Source organism: Podarcis pityusensis (assembly GCF_964106645.2).
Source record: "Podarcis pityusensis genome assembly, chromosome: 7".
In the NCBI taxonomy this organism is placed as follows: Eukaryota; Metazoa; Chordata; class Lepidosauria; order Squamata; family Lacertidae; genus Podarcis; species Podarcis pityusensis.
Genome location: NC_138031.1, coordinates 57,927,821 through 57,948,889, shown reverse-complemented (window position 1 = coordinate 57,948,889; position 21,069 = coordinate 57,927,821). Strand labels below are relative to the sequence as shown.

General features: G+C 41.1%; 2 protein-coding genes across 8 annotated transcripts in view; one reads left to right on the top strand and one right to left on the bottom strand.

The window, feature by feature from the left end:
- Window positions 1–9,790, top strand: part of SLC66A2 (solute carrier family 66 member 2) — a 59,466-nt gene extending 49,676 nt beyond the window's left edge. For 2 of the 3 annotated variants that reach the window (XM_081014295.1, XM_081014294.1), the window contains one exon: window positions 6,278–9,790. In XM_081014295.1, coding sequence (XP_080870421.1) covers window positions 6,278–6,485 — 208 coding nt within the window. In that variant the 3' untranslated portion in view covers window positions 6,486–9,790. The remainder of the gene's footprint in view (window positions 1–6,277) is intronic. The other variant, XM_081014296.1, reaches the window with a different exon arrangement.
- Window positions 9,791–12,550: 2,760 nt separating this feature from the next.
- The window catches only part of KCNG2 (potassium voltage-gated channel modifier subfamily G member 2), a 48,597-nt gene continuing 40,078 nt past the window's right edge, over window positions 12,551–21,069 (bottom strand). For all 5 annotated transcript variants that reach the window (XM_081014219.1, XM_081014218.1, XM_081014217.1 and 2 more), the window contains one exon: window positions 12,551–15,817. In XM_081014219.1, coding sequence (XP_080870345.1) covers window positions 14,993–15,817 — 825 coding nt within the window. In that variant the 3' untranslated portion in view covers window positions 12,551–14,992. The remainder of the gene's footprint in view (window positions 15,818–21,069) is intronic.

The window sequence follows — 21,069 nt, the reverse complement described above, 5'->3', positions numbered from 1 at the left end:
GTACAGCTCAAGTCCAAAAGAACTAGACATCTCAAGAGAAAAGGATCTACTTAGAAGCAGACAACCTTGAAGGCTGGGCTAACAGATGTCGGTGGGGACTGGGTGACCAGTCTACATAACTCCCCAATGAAGACTGTCAGTTGCTGGTCGTTGGCTCTGTGCACCCAACTTCCTGTTCCTACTTCCTGCTACCCTCATTGACCCTGGGCCTTGGACCTTTGCTAATACAGTGGTACCTCGGGTTAAGAACTTAATTTGTTCTGGAGGTCCGTTCTTAACCTGAAACTGTTCTTAACCTGAGGTACCACTTTAGCTAATGGGGCCTCCCACTGCCGCTGTGTGATTTCTGTTCTCAACCTGAAGCAAAGTTCTTAACCCAAGGTACTATGTCTGGGTTAGCAGAGTCTGTAACCTGAAGCATCTGTAACCCGAGGTACCACTGTACTTTGCTCTTGGAAACGTGCCCACTTCTTTCTTTGATTTCTGCTTTACCTCTAAACCATGCTATCTGATGGCACCCACTTTGGAACTGCTTCATTGTGATTGACCTCTGTTTCTCCTTAATAATTTGTGTTTCTGGATTGCCCTGAAATCCAGCTGCTATCTTAATGTTTCAGAGTTTAGCCAGCCCTGTCTTCTGGGGTTCCAGCTTCTACTTCTGCTTTGGCTCAGGATCAGAACCCGAACACTTAGAGGCCACTGCAAAGGAGAGAAGCTACAATGGTTTCCCATTCTCGTTAGTAGAAAGACACAGACAAGGGATTAAATAGAAATGGTTTAGGACACATCTTCATCTATTTTTGAAAGACACTTGATGCTTTTCCAGAGCAATGAATATACATGCACCTTCTTGGCAGTCCACATTACAGAAGACCTTCACTGTGGTCCGATTTGGGCAGTCTGCATAACTGGCTCTTCAATGCTTGAAGCTAAAAAATGGGTTAATTCTGTATTCAGAGATTGTTTCATAAGTGCTTCCCAAGTTTCAGGTTAAGTGCTAACCTGACAGTGTGCAAAGTGGAATGTAGGGAAATATACATTAAAATCTCAAGGAAAGAGTAGCAGGGCAATGGACTGCATTGCCTGGGGTAGCTTATAGGATAACCTTTTCTTAAATATTTCAATATGAACCCTGAATCCATGATGTCTTGCTTAGGTCTAGAAAAAGCTGGAGATGACTAGGTTTGAGCATGCTTTTTTAAACATTGCAGGTGTAAATATCAATCATACTAGGTTTGACCCAAAGCAGTGCTGTCAAAGGAGATTTTTAAAAAAAGTATTAGATGACTTGCAGAACTTTATAATAATGTTTAATGTTTGACTTTTTGCATTTCTGAATATTTTCTATGTTTAACTTTCTCTTGGACTGTCTTGTTTTTGTGTACGCTAATTTTGTAATGGCCACTTGCTACATACAGTAGAAATCTGACTGACTGAAGTTTTTACTTTTAATGTGGCACGTGGTATGCAAAATATAAAATAAAATGTATCTTTCCCATGGATAGCAGGGTGCTCCTTGCCAGTGCACAAAAAGTAGTATCTTGACTAAGAAAGTGAGAGGGGGTTGCTGGGTGTTTTTTTCTGAGAATAAATTGCAGTCGCATAAATATCAATTCTGTCATATTTTAAATTACATGCCTGTACTGCTGAAAAAAGGCCGGTGTGTGGTAAATGCAGTTTTATGCATTGCATAACTGGATTGTTGCATTTGCATACCGTTCTTTAAAGTAGTAATTTTGAAGAGCTCAGCTATAAGAAAAGCACTTGTACTGGGGAGGTGTGTTGTCACTGGATACCATTGGAGTGCATTACATCGCTGGGAAGTGCTATTTTTGTTGCTTGAGCCTCTGGCAATAACATCTCTTTCAGAGCAGCTCCTGCTTCCTTCGCTCCCTCTGGCATATGTGTTGTTGCAAGACCCGATGTTACTCTTGCACCTCTTGCTAGTTAACCAGCCATGTTGCGGCTCAGTTCACCACATGCTTGATCCCCGCCTGGCCCTGCTGCTTTGTTTTCCTGACAGCCATGGAGCCGTTAACATTTCCCTAACTGATGGGTCCTTTAGTGACAAATCACAGTAACTTAGAAGAGCAGCCCACTGGAGATCTGCAACAAAGTGTGTTTAATTCTGCAGTTGGAAAAACTAAATTCTGCGAGGAGAGCCTCCTGTGATCAATACACACTAACGAAGTTGAAGCTGTAAATGTACAGTGGTACCTCAGGTTACAGACGCTTCAGGTTGCAGACTCCGCTAACCCAGAAATAGTACCTCGGGTTAAGAGCTTTGCTTCAGGATGAGAACAGAAATTGCACAGCAGTGGCAGCGGGAGGCCTCATTAGCTAAAGTGGTGCTTCAGGTTAAGAACAGTTTCAGGTTAAGAACGGACCTCCAGAACGAATCAAGTTCTTAACCTGAGGTACCACTGTATTAGCTTTGTGGGTTCTGGCATATACTGCTTGTTTTCTGTTTTTCGGGAAATTTGGAGGCTGCAGCAGGACTTGCCTTTTGCAGAGCTGTATAGTGTGAATGTTGGTTTTGTAGGGCCATTGACCAGTTGAACTTGGTGGCAACTCCAGGAGCTGGGGATTGTCCTGGAGTTGACCATGCAGTACTATAGTGGAAGCATTCATTTTCTGTCTTAAATCTTACACTTCTGAGATTGCCAAATTCTGCAACCAGTTTTCTTGTTTGTTTGTTTGTTTGTTTGTGGCTGTTGGTTTGAAGCTTCAGAATCCTGGGTCTGTATTGTATTTTATAGTCCAATATGGAAATGTTAGTGTTAGTAAAAGCAGCATTTGGGTCAGACTAAATTCTCCCCTGTTGGAATTTTACCGTTAACACAGTCTTGTTACATGTTTGATATACATGGATCGGCACATTACATGGTTGCTAGACACTTGGTAAATAGAATTCGAGTTCTACACATTCTGGACCTTTTATTTTGAAGTCGGCGGGATTTCAAAGTCTCCTTAGCTTATTCCCAGCTTGTTAAAATGCCTTCTTGTATCTTTCATTAAATGATTGCATTGTTGCATATCTCTTTCCCCTTCTACTAATGGAGAGGAAAATTGTTCCATAGAACAGCCGCTCAAAATGGGGAAAATAACCTTTGTGAAATGAAATCCTCCTTATCTGTCCATGCACTTGGCTTCTTTCTTGCTTCCAGGCAGATTGTGTGCTACTTCTAGCTTCCTGCCTATCTGGGGTTTCTTTCTCCCCCCACCCCATCCTAAAAAAAAGAAAAAAAGAATTCTGAGCGGCTGTTGGACTTCACAGAAGGCAATGCTTTATTCAGCTTACAAAAGTCTCTTTCTCCCATATGAAATTCTGAAATGACTGAATAGGAAAAAGTGGTGTGTCTGCAAAGCTAGCCTGGTTTTCTTAGATATATGCAAAAAAAAAAAAGTCATTCCCTTATTCATCTGGGAAGCTGAGTTTGTGCAGTGAAGAGACAATAATATCATAAATGGGGGCACACATGAAGCAGAAATTTCCAGTGTCACTAATTGTACCAGATGAGTTCCTGAGTGGGCATGGAGTGGGGGCAACTTTCCCTTTTTTTCTCCCTGGCCCTCTGGCCAAACACACTTTTACTAAACTGGAGGGGGTTGTAACTGCGCTGCTTTATCTTTTCTTCCCTCTTAAGTGGGCTTGAAATACAAAGCATTGATAAATGAGTAAGAATGACTGCAGCATACTGAAAAAATATGTGGCATTAACTAAAACATCAGAAAATGTTTTTCTTTTGTATTTATGTGCAAAAACTCAGGGCTGTGGGGTTGGGTGCACAATATTTTTTAAAGCAGCATTTAAAAAGCACAGTCAAATAAGACGGGGTGTGTGTGTGTATGTTATAAATTGCCTAGGTTTATTATTGTTCAGGGTTAAAAAGAAGTTTAGGATGTCCATGTATCCATTTCTAAGTTTTGTCTTGCCTCCACAGCGCTTCCCATGGGTTGGGATTGAAGATGCATAGTGAATATTACTGAAACACTGTATAGAATCATTCCTGTTCTTAGACTGCACACAATACAGCATCAAAGGCTACCATAAACACTGTTGTCTCAATACTTTAATGAGAACATCAAAGCATACATAGGGTTTAATGTTGGAGCTTATGGGTTACTAAAATGTTGAGAAATGCTCTGTGCAAGTACAATGACAGTCTTCCTTAAGGCAGAAAGCAACCCCCTGCTGCACTTTTGATTGCTGTCCTTGGTATCGATTCATGCAAGAGAGCTGTATCTGCATCCAGGGCTTTCAACAGTTTCCCAGTGTATGCCCCATGTGGTTTGTGAGCATGTAGCTTGTTTTCTGCTAGTCCTAGCATGAGCAGAACGGACTGCAGTTACATTTGCAACAGTCACCACCAGTAGCTCCGGATCCTATGATAAGTTGCCTCTTCTTCTATGAAGTCCTTCCTGTTTTGCTTCTGGGTTTTCAGGCACCATCCCCAGGAAACTGAGAACTCAGGGCATCTTAAGTAGCATGTGAGAGGATTGCAACTTTCGTAGCATGAAGACCCTTCCTTCAGAATTGATCATTTTAAAGCATTAATTTATCTCTTGCATAAGCTTATTTTGTGATCTCTAGAACTGGGTTTGTATGAAGTGTATGCACAGCTGTGAAAGCTTTGCTCTCTTCAAAACACAAGTTGACTTGTGTTTAGGCTGTAATCCTGAGCCCTCTTAATACAGATTAAATACCATTGAATGCAGTGGAGCTTATTTCTTAGTTGCCACGTTGGGGACTGTGCTACACATCTCATATTTTATTTTACTTATGGCTTGTATTGAACCATAAACAAATAACCATATCCCTAACATGGATCTTCCCTTCTTTTTCTGGACTGCTGTCAACTAGAGTATAAACTTGTCTCATTTCACTTTTCTCTTTGCTTCCATTTTCTCTCTCACTGGTTAGAGAAATGCTGGACGTTTTCCCTTTTTTGTCACACACATGGTTGCATCTGATTACTTGTAAATAAGATCTGAAGTGCTCATCGCTTTCAATTATATTTCATACACGTTGCATAATATATTTTAGGTTATTATAACAATGAACTCCAAAGCTTTTACTGGGCACTGCTTATAATTCCATTAAAAATATGTCCATTTATAATGCATTAAGACTGTTACAGGCACTTAAAAACTGGCAGTGGTTTTGACTTTCACTACTGAGAGTGTGTTAATGAAAATTTATTTTTTAAATTATAAAAGCTATCTCTGACTTCCTTAACTTCAATATTATACCTGAATAGAAAGAAAAGTTTCAATAATATTGTGCTTTAGGACTCACAAGGGTAGTTTATATGAAGTAATGAGTGATGATTAAGGTACTCCTTCTTTTAATTATTTATATACTTGGAGACACTGTCTTATTTCTTGGTATGTGTGCATAATCTGATTGTCTAGTGAGTTGGAATAAGCTATAAACCAATATAAATAAATGGAAGGGGGAGTGAACCTGGAAGGCTCGAGTTAAAATTCTATCTTATGCTCATCCAAAGCAAGCCTTTATGACTATCTTGGTGCTAAAAGTAGAAAGATGACTTCTCTCTTCACACAAGCCTCACTTAAACCAGGAAGGCTCTATTTAACCAAAGTTTTCCATTCCACCCAAGCTAGGAAACTGTGTTTGCCAGTTTTGGAACCAGACACAATCTTTAAAACCGTGGTTTGAAGTTGGGTTAAGAGTCTGGCTTTTTTGAAAATGGTAACCATAGTTATCTGCTTTGGGTCAAACAGGAAACTGTGGTTAATTGGATACTTTCTAGCTTAATTATGATTTGAGCTGCTTGTGTGGGTAAAAAGTTCATACATTAAACCAAAATATGAGGATCCAAACCAGCTCATTCTCAATAGCCTTGGGTTAGTCATAACTGGTTTCAAAAGCTAAATATCATGGCTTCTAATATAGGAACCTGTTTATGCATTTGAAAAATTAATAAAAGTGTTTGTGTGTTTGAAAGAGACATTTTGCTTTTTCTATTTTATGTACTGTGACATTCTTTTGATTTTTAGTATGAACTATATGGCTTATGACTGGCTACTCTGCAGAAGAGTAGACAAAAGCTCTCTCCACATTCATGGTAGATTTGCCATGCATTATAGCAGAAGATAATAAAGTTTGCTGCTGATTGTGCTTTGCTTATCCTAACTGTCACTCATATGTAATCAGTTACAGTTACAACGCTGTGCTACGGTTGTAATTCTTTGTTTCAGTTTTCCATTTTTCCTCTTCTTAAGAGTGCTTTCCCTTTCTCTCCCTGTTAAGTGTCAAGATGGTGCTGATGTGGACCAGTGGTGACACCTTCAAGACCATGTACTTCCTTGTGAACCAGGCTCCCTTCCAGTTCTCCATCTGTGGACTTCTACAGGTCTTTGTGGATATGGCCATCCTGTTGCAGGTTTACTTCTACAGCTGCTACCCACAAAAGCCAGCTTCACACACAACACACCCAGCCAGTACGAAGGCACTTTAAAGCACAAAGTGGAGGCAGCTATCAGTCAAAATATTTGGAGCCAGCCTTGCAGCTTCACTTTCAGTTGTAAATACTGTGTTTCTGATGGGCTGCAAATAGAAGCGTCAAACATGGAAACCTAGCCAGGTATCAGGCCTGGCATTGTTTTTAATTATTTGCTTTCCTTGTGTTCCAAATCCATTGGAATGGATTTTTCTTTTTGGGGCTCACATGAGGGTGCTATATATATATATATATATATATATATATATATATATATAGTCTTATTCACTCATCACGCTTCGTATATATGTGCTTGTGTGAGTGTGTGTATGTGTACCTACTCAAGGGCTGGATGTTTTTCAGTGCTATTTAAAAAAAAAATTCAATCACAAGAATCGGAGTATTTTGTCTGAAGCTTTTACCTATTTATATAAAATGTATAAGGGTCATACTTTTGGAATGTCTGTTATATTTCAGTTAGGACTCATGAAGGCAATGCAATTATCGGCAGAAATGTTAAAATAGTTTTTTCCAAATGGTGACGGAGGCTGCAGCTAGGAAGAAAGGGATAAATGAATGATGTAAAGAAAATGTATTTTATTCAGTGTAAATGTGTTAAGCACACACTGCTGGACCAGTGTGTCCAATTAATAGATCAAAGTGTGAGGTGTGGTTGTGGAGTGGGTGATGCTATGCCAAGATGAAAAAAATAATGAATTGGCATTCAACTTGTTGCTGTGAAGAAAGAAGGGAAGGAAGGCGTCTAATACAACTCAGCCTTCTTTCTGAAGTGGCTACAGTCATAAGAGACCTGAGGGAAAATGCCAAAAGACCCAATGAAGGATTTATGACAGTAGCCGTTTGGAAGGGGTAAAGCCAGAAAGAACCCAAATGTGTAGCCTAGGCCTTAATCTGAACTCTCTGTGCCCATATATGTTTGGCGGTGAAGCCAGCAGTGTTACATAGCTGAGACTTTCCAGCATGGGCACAGTGAAATGCCTTCCGACATACAGTCTTAAGCTGCACTGACAATGGGAGCACTGTCTATATAACTGCATCTTAAACTAAAATAAACTACCTGGGTGTACGGTCTGCTCCAATAAATGAAAGGTAGACCAGGCTAGGCAAGAGCCACTCGGAGGAAGAAGAGCAATTGCCTAGTGATGAATAACACAGCAGGCCTCTTTTTCAAAAAGAAAGCTGAAACTTGACACTTTCCTTAGTATTATTTAATGCCAAATGTCTTCTTTGCATTAGCCAAATATTGAGGAGGAAGAATCCTAACAGTATTTCTAGCCCTTTAAGATCATGAAGATTGCTTCCTTTTTGCAAGTTCCATGGCCAGTAATTGAGATAGTATATGAAATACAGGTGGGAATTTGTGTTATCCACATGCAACGTAGATGAAGATTGGGGAAAATCTGTACCTAGAGTATGTTTGCCAGTTTCAGACTTGCATATTTCCTTTACTGAAGACTTGATCTAGAATTCAGCAACTGCACAGCTTGAACTGTTCCACTTTTCAAACCACTCCTCTTTGGTCGCTTGCCAGGAGGAACCTGCTTTGACCCGGTAAGGAATATGCAGTCATGCTGTGCTTCAGGAACTGTTTTCTTCTCTCCACAAGCCATGGTTGTCCAGAAACATATATTCTCCAGTGCTAGATGAAACTGCTACGTGGATGATATTTTGGGTCAGCAATAGAGACCTGTTAAAATGGTTGCTTTCCTCCACTAAAACGTTTTCAAAAAATGTATGAACTTGATGCACCTGCACGTCTGATCTACGAAAGCTGTTTTTAGCTGGGCATCTTCCTCGTTTGATACATTTGGCTGTGCCAAATCTTCTCTGTACTGAAAAGGCAGAGAAGTTTCATAATTGTTATTAGGTTTTTTTAAAAAAAGGAAAGGAAAGGAATTATTTGCCTTCTGCACTTGCACATTTGCTTCTAATTTCTTCATCTGTTGAGTACGGAACAACCTCAAAACTGGCTGGACTTCCTCTTCTATCCAGTTAGACACTCCATGTCTGAGGAGCAAATTGTCCTGGAGATCAGACTGTTCTTTTTTAAAAGAAGAAAGAGGAGAGGCTACTACCACTCTGCAGTAGCTGTATGGATCTCTTCCTCCCTGGCTGGCATATAAACAGAACCTCAGGAAAACTGTTTTATTGAGAGCTTAGTGTGAAGCGCTGTGGTTGACCTCAGACTTTGTGCTATTGATTGGCTACCATGCTTGTTCCCTAATGCCTGAAGTGACCTTACCTAGCTGATGTTATGTGGCATGGCAGAATATGAATGTTTAATTGCTCTCCTTTTCACAAATGTTCTGGCTGTGTTAGAACTTCTGGGCATTTGTCTTTTAAATTATAAATTTCCACCACAGTTCTATTTCCCTTGTATGCTGCTGTAATGAGGATTGTATTTCTACTTGTACAACAGGATTTCATAACAGTAACTTGCAACGCTGTGCTTTATTTTTGTATGGGGCAGTCTCTCCCCCTGCCCAGTTTTTCTTTGAAAAGGGGCTTAAGACTTGGCTAGTGTGTGTTAGCTTAGTCTGTGCATATCCCCCATGCCTCTTTGTTTAACAAGTATTATTGATGGTAAAATTGGTAATATTTCCCAGGACGCTGTGCACAGATTCACAGTTAGATCTGTTAAACTGATAACCATTTGTTGTCAATATCCAAACAATTTCCTTCATGCCAGGATTGCCGATGCCAGAAGAAAAGCCAATAGAGTTGTGTCTAAAAACGCTACTTTCATCTGTGGCATCTAAACAGGAGCTGGGGAACCCCTGAATCCCAGATATCAAGGTATTTAGGGAAAGGCACAAGGGCTGTTTTCAGGCAAGCCAGTTAACAACAATTCCAGTGGGACCACAGCTATCTCAGGTGTCTTTTAGACATTCTCCCAGGTGTGTAGGAATGCTAGTCTGTGATCGGCTTCTATGTGCCTGGAAGAATGTTTAAATGACCCAGTGCAAGTTCTGCAGCAAAGACCCTATCACTTTTGCTCCATGGTTGGATCATTGAAACATTTTCCCAGTCACAAGTGAACTGCTTGCATACAAACAGATCCCACATAGCCGGGAGACTATCTAAAGGGCACCTCAGTGGTCAGTGAATCACTGGCTTAAAAAAAAAAAATGCAGTTCTTTTTACAGGTAAAGAAATCGGTGTAACCACGATCGCATCAGAGTTCAGAGATTAAGTAAATCTTAAATCCATCTTTCTGCTGAATGTATGGAATATCTCAATGGCACTAATGTTGATTTATCAGTTGCATTTTTAAAAAATAAACCAATCAGTTGTGCACAGAATTTGTTGTTGTTCCTTTCAAATGTAAGCTAGAGAAGTGCCTTTTGGCAGGGGTTCAGCATGTCAGTAGAAATCAGTTTGTCTCACCATCCTACAAATTGATGGGGTGTGAATGAGCGCCAGACACCATAAATTGGTTTCCTAAAATAACAGATCAGAATTATTATTTTATCATTTGTATAGCCCTTTTTAGTGTACATTTTGCTGATGAAGTTGAGTGTCTTGTCTAGTGCTTCAGCTATCTAGTGGAACGTAGCTGAGCAAGGCTTTCCCCCAAGATTGAAAATCCAATACATTATTCACACAGGCTCATACTAGGCACTGATCCACTCTCTTGGCGAGTGTATCAGATGGATATGGTTTACCAGGTTTTATGTTTATTCCTTAAGTTCTCGCATATCAGCTGCAGCAAATTGTTTTGCAATTAAGTTTATGGAGTAAACAGGGTTACACATTTGTACAATTAAATATAGGGTTGTATTCAACTTCTGCTAAGAGTAGTATCGTTGAAATCAATGGTCATTGCTAACTTGGGTCAATTAATGTCAGTCGCTCTACTCTGTATAGAAGTTAGTTGGATACAGCCCATACTTTATAACTGTGTTCAACAGTACATAACCATTTTGATCCAGAAAAAGTAATGGGGCCAGATGTAATCAATGAGTATTAGTTATGAGTAACTTTCTTGAGACTGGGGCACATGGAAAAGAAATAGTTGTCAAATTATTTCCACCAGTCACTTCTGCAGAAAAAGACAAAAAAGGTTTTAATTTTATTTCTTACAAAATCTCCACCAGCTTCTCAGAACAAATGTGTGAAAATACAGCTCAATAAAAACAAGGCAAACAGCTTCTGCGACACTGCATGGGGCATATCTCCAGTAGTTCTAAGCCTGGTTTAATCTGTTTAATCTTTCTTTGCAGCCCAGAACACTAGAATCCCTTTATAGCCCCTGGCATATTCACTTGATCCTAGGGTCTGAAGTACGGGCCAAACCTGCATCCTATGGTATGCTCTCCAAAAAAGTTTGCAGTCTGAGAAGCCAAGTGGCTCAGCACAACATCTTGAAAAGCGACGTAGCCTGCTGTTTATTTTCCCTCTACATTCAACAAACAAGTGTGTAGCTTTTAATTTGGCCAACATTTTTTTGGATATAAAACAGGGAAATGACATTTCTTTTATCAAGAGCACTGAATGGAATGGAGACAGTGCTGTTTTGTGCCACTTGCTATTATCAAAGGCTCCCTTTGGCGTAGTACTGTGTGGATTAAAGCGGCAGCTGCTGCTATTATGCAGCAAAAAATAAGTATTTTATTAAATTCCTGCAACAGTGAGAGCCTTGTGGAAGCAGGAAAACACGATGCCCAACATTACCAGAACAAAGGAAAGTGGGAAGTTACTCCCTCAATGTCTAAAAGCAAGGAAAACATAATGATCTGAGACATTAATTGTAGCCTAACTGAATTTCAAGAAGGGGTTTCATGTTTGCAAATTATTAAAAGCAACAAGGAACAGTTAGGACTGGAATGGGGAAAGATGTTAAGGTTGGAGGCTGAATTCTTAGTGGTAATCTCATGGATGTCATGTGCCAGGGGTAAAGGGAGCTGGAATTGCCGTTTCCACCTTCTTTCTCCCTCCCACAAAAAATTGTTCAGCGTGGCAATCAAATAGGGTTGAGAGAAGGCTCCCATTGGGGTCTATTTGCTCTGTATAGGAGAGGCTGAGGGGCGCTAATAGAAACTTCAATCATTTTCTTTGGCACCCTTCAGACAGGCCTTCCTCAGTGACCAGATGAGCCACCGGAGTGCCCAAAATGGAGGGTGGGGCTAGGACTTACTATTAGCATTGAGTTTAACACCAAGTGCAGTGACACTGTTCCCTTTTGCCTATACTGCCAGACTCTGTGTAGGCTGCTGATCACTTAGTACTCTGATTCAGACAAACAGAAAACATCATGTCTGGAGGTATCCTTACTGTTGAACAAGGAGATGAGACCAGCTGGAGCAAGACTCTCATCTTTTATTATAATAGACACCATGGTATTTAGTAGAGCCCGATTGCATGGAACAACTTAGGCTGCATATAGGTGCATTTCACAAGATGTGGGATTTTCTATTACAGGGTGAAGTCTGCACCTCTAGTGTTTGCCTTTCTGCTACATATACCTGGTTCCAGCTCCAGCACTGATTCTTGTCCCTCCTACACCCTCCATGTTTTGTACAGGCTTTTGGCTGATTCCCTCCCAACCCAGCTTAAACGTCTTTGGTTTGTTTAGAATTAACATATAGATTTGAACATTGTGAAGTGGCCCTTAAAGAAAATATACAGGACAAGGGTTGTGCCAAGGACTAAATTGGCCAGAAACTGGTTGCCTCCTTCACAGACAGTTGCAACCTTATGGATGCTGTTTCTCACAACTACAGGATGTGTGTAAATACAGCAGCCACATGGGATGAGCTGCTCGCCTTGTCTCTCTGCCTATGTTAGCATTCTGGTTTAGTGGGAGTTTAAAAAAAACACAGACCCAAAATTGTGCTAATCTCAAAACGGCAAAAGAAGCACCATATTGTTTATAAAACCATACACCAAAGAGAATTCCCTACATTAAAGATTGGCTTTCACACAGTACTTAGGATATGCAGAACTGTCTTATACATTAAATAAAAGCATATATGGTTCAGGACAAGAAATTGGGAGTTTGGTTTATGCACGATATAGATTGGCTTTTGTAAGTAAAAGAAGAAAGCACAATTAGATGGGGGTGCTTCAAGAGAATTTTATTTTCAAATATCTTGGAACAAGTGGTAATGAGAAACAGGAAATATTAATTCAAAGCTATGTTTAAAATGATTATTATTTACTAAGGACAGAAGCATTTTGAAAAACAGTAGCTATTTTGTTAGTAAAAAAAACCTGAAATCAATAGACTTCCATGGTCCTGAATATGATCTGGAATGTCATTTTTCTCACAACCTTGCTGACCACAAATTAACTCATCTGAAGAGAAGCTGAACATCTGCCTTACTAGTTACTACTTTCCTCCACCAGAAACTTAAAAAAAAAACCCCAAGGCTGATGATGCTCTTATTTTTTTGCTCAGATCTGAAGCACTTGCTTTTGTAGGGTGATGGGGTGAGGCTCATGGCAACTAAGATGTGTGCCAAACTGCTGCTTGACTGTAGTAGGAAAATAGCAGAGTGCCGACTCCTGTCGCTACTGCTCACTCTGTGTAGGACAGCCATGAAGAAATTGTTTGCATGCTCCACATGTAACCAAGTCTGTGGTGAGAAAGGAGTATTCTGTTGTTTTTGTGGTTGGGGTGTATGTGTGTGTGTGTGTGTGTGTGAGAGAGAGAGAGAGAGAGAGAGAGAGAGAGAGAGAGAGAGAAAGAGAGAAAGAGAGAAAGAGAGAGAGAGAGAGATTTCTCAATCCTACTAGAGCATAACTTCTTTCAGTCTTTGTTCTACATCATAACAGCAGCTGTTGCATATCACTGATACAGGAAGCAAAAAGCCTTGTGCTTCTTCTCTGTGCATCTTCACAACATTGAAAGTTCAGCTTTTTCATATGCTGTCCTCTGCACCATGAGAACTGTGTGCCCTTTTCAGTAGTGGCTCCTCGCTTGTGGAATGCTCTCCCCAGGAAGGCTCACCTGGGACCATCATTACATGTCTTTAGGCACCAGGCAAAAACAATCCTTTTTCATTACACCTTTGGCTTTTAATTACCTACAGCTTTTATCTACTTTTTTAAAAAAATCAATCAGAAAGGTTTTTTAGATTTCTTTTATTAATTCAATGTAGGCATGTGTTCATTTTTTGCTTAAAATTGTTGCTTTGAGTTGCCATGGCAAGAAAGCTACTAATAAATTTAATAAATAATAATAATACTGCATCACTTGTCTTTACTGTTCCTATTACATCGGGGATGGGGAACCTTTATTTCCCCAAGGGCTGAGCAGGCAACAGGAGGGCTTGGCTTTCCCTCTTGCATCCCTTGCCCTATCCCTCTATTCACATCCACATACCTAATCTCTCTTCCCTCCTGCCTCATCCTTCTCGCGTTCTCCCACCAGGTGCTTCCCATCCTGGTGGGGCAATTAGGCATTGGAAAAACAGCTCTCATACACACAAATGGGAGTTTTTGACATGCCTACTTACCCTTGGCGGGAGGGGGGATGACTACAAACTGCCCTGGCTATACAGTATGTAGTATCATCTCCCTGTTCTTTTTCCTACCTCCTCACCTATGTTCACAAACTCTATGTACTGGGGGGGGGGCACCCTGCCTTTTAGTTATTCGTGGATGATGGGAGGGAACTAAATGTCCTCCAACCAGACACTGACCTTTCTTAGATATGTTTTCTTCAGTTTTGAAAATCTTGGCACCAATGGGCGCCACCTCCTGAGAAGTGCAATAAGATACCAAACATTGGAAGTAAAAAGCATCATTTTAAAACAATATACATTCAAATCTGAGCAAAAAGGAACATACTGTATACGTCTGCCATCCAAGCTAGGATGCAAAAGCTTACTGTGCTAAATCTGCATGTTTTATTAAATAATGCATAAAGAGCTAAAGCACACGTCAGACCTGTCAGCAGGCAGCCAGAATTGTGGTTATTGATTTTCGTTCTATTGAAGAAAAAATTAAACAGAGAGGTAAACTAGGGGTAGCTTTTGTCAGAAATGGCCCTTTGTCCCCATACTTTCAAATTTACCTTTAACCCTTTCTGTGCAATACTCCATGACTTTTTACAAAACCATGAAACCACCTGTGGTACAGGCTTTAGGAAAAAAATGTTATTGTGCAATCTATCTCTTGCTCCCAGTCCTATGGCACATGTATTTTACCCTGAATTTGGGGCGCTTATTTAAAAACATACACACTACTGTTTTTGCAGTGTTATTCCCCCCTATGTGCACAGTGGAAACCTGTCTTTTAAACTGCTGTTCCTTCAAGATCACTCTTGAGTGCTGAAAAGTATCTTGTGTTCTAAGGATGTTGCAGATGAATTGTCTTCAGTATTATTTTAAGAAACAGGATTGGTCACTTAAGCCAATGCTTAAAATGGCAGTCTTTCTCCAACACTGTGTTTGGCTGAGTACCCTGATATGGGCAGTTCAGGGGCTGTTTCAGATACGACAAATATCTACTCGCCCTCGTTCCCATGGAGTTCCTACAATACTTCAGTTTCACTAGAGTCAGCAACTCTTAGTTCCCTGTTTAGTCTCTGCGTGAGCCACCTCTGCATCAACCTCTTGTGAACATGTGGCATCTCCTTCATGGGAACTGTCCTCATTCAGAGTTCTGGTGCTTTCTTCCACATGATGGTACTGTCTGCTAGCAGCTCTCTGCTGTTGCTCTTTAAGCTCGATGTACGAGCGGGAAAAAGTGTGGAATATGGACGTGACAGGGAAAGCCATTAGCAAAATGCCACTCAAGATGCTGCTCAGGGCGACCACCTGGCCGGGAATGCTACGAGGTACCATGTCGCCATAGCCAACAGTTGTCATGGATATGACAGCCCACCAGTAACTGCTGGGGACACTGGTGAATTCATGCTTGGCTCCCATTTCACTCTCTGCCAGGTAAACCAGTGGGGAGAAGAGTGCCATAGCGACACAAAGGAAGAGGACCAGGAGCCCAAATTCGCGCGTGCAACGGCGTACAGTAAGCCCCAGGGTCTGCAGCCCCAGTGAATGCCTGGCCAAGCGCATGACATACAGGATACGGAGGGCTCGCAAGGTGCGGAGGACAAGGCCCACTCTCTCCAAGTACTTGTTTCCACCACCGCTGCCACCGCCACTACCCCCAGGTTTGTCAGTGTTTTTGGTAGAGGCTGTATCTATAATCAAAGAGATGTAGAAAGGCAAGATGGCCAAGATGTCTATAATGTTGAGTGGAGTCTTCAAGAAGGCGCATTTGCTCTCTGCCTGGATGGAGCGCAAGACAAACTCAAAGGAAAACCAAGCCACGCAGACCGTCTCCAGAACAAAGATGTCATGGCACTTCTGGGAACATTCACCCTGTGGAGAAGACAGAAAATGAAAGAGTCACGTAGCACAGCAGCAACATTTCCAATTCTATTTTATTAAGTTTCAACGTTTTTAACATATACAGTCAAAACATGATTTCGTCATTTTTGTCGACATCCCACCCCCATTTCCCATGGAGTTATTGTTTTTCCCTTCTGTTGCAGCCTATCTTCTATCTATCAAATCATAACCACAATATTATAATCAAATTACTTCTGTTACTCATAGCTCAAATCCTGCTCACAAGTACATCATACTATAGTATTTCTTTAAACAGTCCAATAAAGGCATCCATTCTTCCATAAAACACTCATCATTAGAGTCTGTTAATTTTGCCAGTTCTGCATAGTCCATTATTTATCCATTCTTCTTTGGTTGGAACCACTTCTTCCTTCCATTTCTGCGCTTATAGAATCCTAGCTAGCAACATTATTTGTTGTCGGTTGCTACATTCACAGAGAAGCCCATGCTATGCTAGTGCATATGCATGTTTTTCTAATGTCATACACAAGTAATTTCCTGTAGAATTAAAACTGTAATTATCTTGAATATGCAATGACCTCATCCCTAAAGAGATGCTCCGCCTTCTTTATTGCAAGCCCTTATTGCAAGCCCTACATTTTCAGGATTTAGTCTTGGTGGCAATGCTTTATTTTTAGAAAAGTTCTACCTGCCCCCATTGGGGGGGGGAGCAGGTGGCGTTCTAACCCTTAGTGTGGATAAGACCCCCTGCTGAATCCTTACATATCTCTATAGCAGCTATTTCCCCAAGTCAAAATCCCAGAGATGAGTGTTAAAGCACCGTCAAAGTAGCACACAGAAATAGTGTGTTTCATGTTCAGGCAAGAGACTGAGCGCAGTTCATGCATGAGTCCTGACCCTCTGCAAAAAAGCTGAGAACAACTATCCTGTACTAAAAAGTGCTGCTGTACTAAAGAGTGCTTCTCTATGAGAACAGAACTCTATTAGTTCTGTTTTACAGACAAATTTCCCCTCCAATATATAAATTAAAACTAATCACTGCTATTTTATTTTATCTCTGGCGCAAAACCTTGCTTGAATGAGTGATTATCAGTTCCTTACTAGAAGACGAACAATGCCCTCGTTTGAAACGCAACAAACAAACTCACCTTCACAGCACTTAAGCACCAATGAAGAATAATAACGATGATTTTTTTCTGTGATTGCTCTTCCACTTCCAAATATAGCTGCAATTCACTGTTAGCTTTTTTGCTATTAACTTCCCTAGGAGTGTTAATCACCTCCAGAAAGTAAATAGATTGTATGACAGATAGTTTATTAGGATGATAAGCATGAGTTGTTTTCACTTACAACTTCACATAATAAATTGTTATTCTGCCTCAGGTGAAGAGAGATGCATGTATTTTAAGAATATAAAATGAGCCCTGATGAATTGGATGTAATACCTACTTTCATCCTACTTTCACTGGAGCTGACCGTGGGAAGCACATCAGCAGGGCAGCCTCAATTCATGGTACCCAGCAATTGGTGTTCAGAGGCATACAACCTTGGATGCTGGAGGTTGTACAACCATCATGAGTTGAAGCCACTAATAGTCTTATCCTCAACAAACAGGGATATCAGACTGAACAGCAGAGTTAATACTTTCTTGTATCCCTACAATAAAGCTCTCTCCCCTGTGGGTGAGCTAAGAGGCTGCGGGAGGGCATTACTGGGTGTGCCCAGGGTATGGTGTCTTTGTATGAAGCTGTGGTGTGACCACTCCTGAAAAAAAATGCTCTGAACTTGATAGGTATTTAACAACTACTGCCAGGTCACAAGCGAGGACAAGGTAGTTGGGACGGTCATGGTGCCACAGAGGCAGGCATTCCTGGAGGAAACTGATTTGTCTCCAAGATGGTCCAATGCGTGTGGCTTTTGAGGCCTTTTTTAATGGCCTTGGCAACATCTGATGCCCCCTCAGCCCTCATGCTGCCTTTGCAAAGCAGGGGTAAGCAAGGTGTTGGGCTTTGGGAATGAGGCATGAGGGCTCTGACAGGGTCCTACAGTCCTTCCTTCCCAAAGCCTATTTAGCACATTCCCAGTTTTGGGAAGGACACAGGATCACTTTAGGACCCTGCCAGAGCCTTGCACCTCCTTCCCAAAGCCCAGCACCCCACTAACCAGCTTTGTAAGCGTGAGGACTGGGGAAGGTGTCAAATTTTTGCCTCCCTCCCGCTGCACAACAAAGCAGTGTGCAGCCCATGAGTTCCCGTGGCAAAGTATTATTGCGGCCCACTTAGAGGTTGGGCCACCCTGATCTAGACCCATCCCAATCTGGGTTCAAACTTAGGTTTGGGACTGAATTGGTCTTGGTTGCCCTGATGAACGGCCTTTATCAGGGGAGGCCCAGGAGAAGTACAGCCCTGTTACTCTTAGTTCTCTCATCAGCTGTTGATATCATTGACCATAGTGTCCTCCTGTGGGAGATTGGTCATGTTCCTACAGTGGTGCTGGACTTATTTCCAAGGATGGTTCCAGAAGACAGTATTTAGTGTCAGGTGGTTGAAGTCTTTGTCCCAAAAACTCACCAAGTGGAGGCAATGGCACCACATACGAATGTACAGATAATACTGTATACAAATAATAATACTAATGTACCATACCATGGGAGACCTGATATCAAAGGAAATAGTAACCAGTGTATGTTTTGTTTAGCAAGATACTAAAGCCATTTCAATTACCACATGGCCAGGTATCTCTGAATTAACTTGATGTGCTTAGTAGTTGCCAGCAATGTTATTATGCCAGTTTTGGGAGCACAGAAGAACAAACTTGACACATATTGCACATAGCTATGTCACAAATATGTCAGCAGAAAGGTTTATAACATGCAGCTGTGCCTGCATCATGGTTATGTGCCAAATATCAAGCTCCAAATAAAGTATTAGGTTTTACTTATAGAAAAGGTGTTTGAATAACCAAAGTTTATTCCTATCAGTATAAGAGCTGAAAGTTCTCTATTACCATCCATTTCTCCCAACACTTACAGAGAAGAGGAAAGAATTTGTTCAACTACTGAAAAGTATACGGACCCGCAAACCACCTGTATCGTATCCTAATTTCAGTTTCATTTCAGGTCTGGTCAGTTGAGGACATATAATAAAGAATATTTCAGAGAAGGGTGGAATTCTCCCCTGCTGAATTAAAGTACAGTGGTACCTCCGGTTATGAACTTAATTCGCTCCAGAGGTCGGTTCTTAAGCTGAAACCGCTCATAACATGAGGCGCGCTTTCGCTAATGGTGGCTCTCACTGCTGCTGCTGCGTGGCTTCTGCTTGCATCCTGGGGAAAAGTTTGCAACCGGGAGCGTCTACTTCTGGGTTAGCGGAGCTCGTAACCCAAAGCGTTTGCAAGGAGGACAGTACGTAACATGAGGTTCTACTGTATATTTTGTGGAGCTTGGATTTGGGTTTATATCCACTTGTCTTACATTCATACTACATTTTATACAAAAGAATTGTGACCTCCTGACTTGGTTGGCCTGAATCTATTCTAAAGCCAGAAATTTCCAGGTGCTTACTCTGAACATTTTACAGGATGCTGGAGTTTGTGTTAATACACACTATTTGTTATCTGATAGAACAAACATTCGCTTTAAATTGGAGAATCCTAAGCTACATTCTGCTGCGGAGGGTTCTGCAAAGGTTAGTGATATTCAGACATCCCCGGAGGTCAACAAAATATATAACAGGAGAGGGATGAAGGGCTAATTACCCAAGGGAGCCCTTACAAAATATAATAAATAGGCAGCTCCAAGCTGAGTTCCACCTCCTCACTGCCTCAATATAGTACAGCTCTAGTACTTTTGAGATGTCAAACTCATGGACAATGAATGCACCTGGGAGGGTTTTGAGGAGATCCCCTAACCTGTATATGTTCAGAAGAAAGCATGAATGGAGGTGCCTGGTGATTTTTTTTTAAAAAAAACATTCTTCCTTATGGGAAGATCTGTGGCACGCATAGCACTTTCTCCATAACTGCGAGATATGTGTACAAATACAACAGAAGTGAATGGACGCATGCACATGAAAATGGGCAAAATATAGTGAGCAGGGGAAATCTACTGAGATTTCACAGGTCGATACTTGTGTGTGCATAGTCATAACATCTGAAAAATATGCCAGAGCTCTACTGTATATAGGTGTTCTTACATAACTAAAGCACTTGTCAGAGAACACCTCCACATTTATTTATTTTTTGCCTTTGCTTTCTCCCAACAACTATGTTTAATCCTACTCAGAATGTTTTAAGCCAATTGATATTTTTTCCATTTAAACAGCAACACAAGAGCCAATAATATAATGACTGGATAACAGCAGTTAAAAAAAAAATCCCCTTAATCCGTTCAGAGTAAAATGCCTGGTCCTCAATAAAGGTGATACTGAGAGCTGAACAGAGCTCATATACATACTAAAAGTCACCAGTTAAATCCCGAAATATGAAGTTTTATGATTTCTTTCACAGTAAGTACAACTGCAGCTGATATAGGAACAAAGAAGATTCTGCTGTGGAGTCTTGTCACCATTCCTCTTTCTCCCTCAAACTAATTGCAGCAATTCTATGATTCTGTGGTCAGCCTGCATAGGCCTCCGCATCAGAAGATGATAATCTGCTCCTGATAACAGACACAAGGAGGGACAGAATCACCGCAGCACCCTGTGATTTGCCACTATTTGTGCTCCACTTTTTTTTTGTACGAAACCATGCACCTTACCAAGAAGTACTAGCTTTTTGTGAGATTCAGGTCGCTCAACAGCACTATGCAGGCATTCCTGCTGGTAAGGAGACAAGGGCGCATGGGCCATCCCATCCCCAACATCCCCACACATGGCAGCAGCACCCGCTCCAGCGCACACACACACACACACACACACACACACACGGAATCGAGAAAAGGACCAGCCCACATGACCCTGCTCCTCCTACACAGTTGCTCTTTTTGTAACTATTGTCCCTTCTTCATTATATGATTTTTTTTTAATTGGCAGGCTTGTACAACTGCACAGGAATTCCAGGCAACTGCAATATTTGTCTACTAGCATAAGTTCAGAACATGGCAGCCCCACGATCCTGAAATCTTACCGTCTCTTCTCAAGTCATAATGACCCCAGTCTCCAACTCCATTTTTCCCCCAGTCAAAGAAAGATGTATAGGTATATACATCATTTTCACAATTCATGTTTAAAAATTATACTGTGCCATTTTGTATGTATGATGAG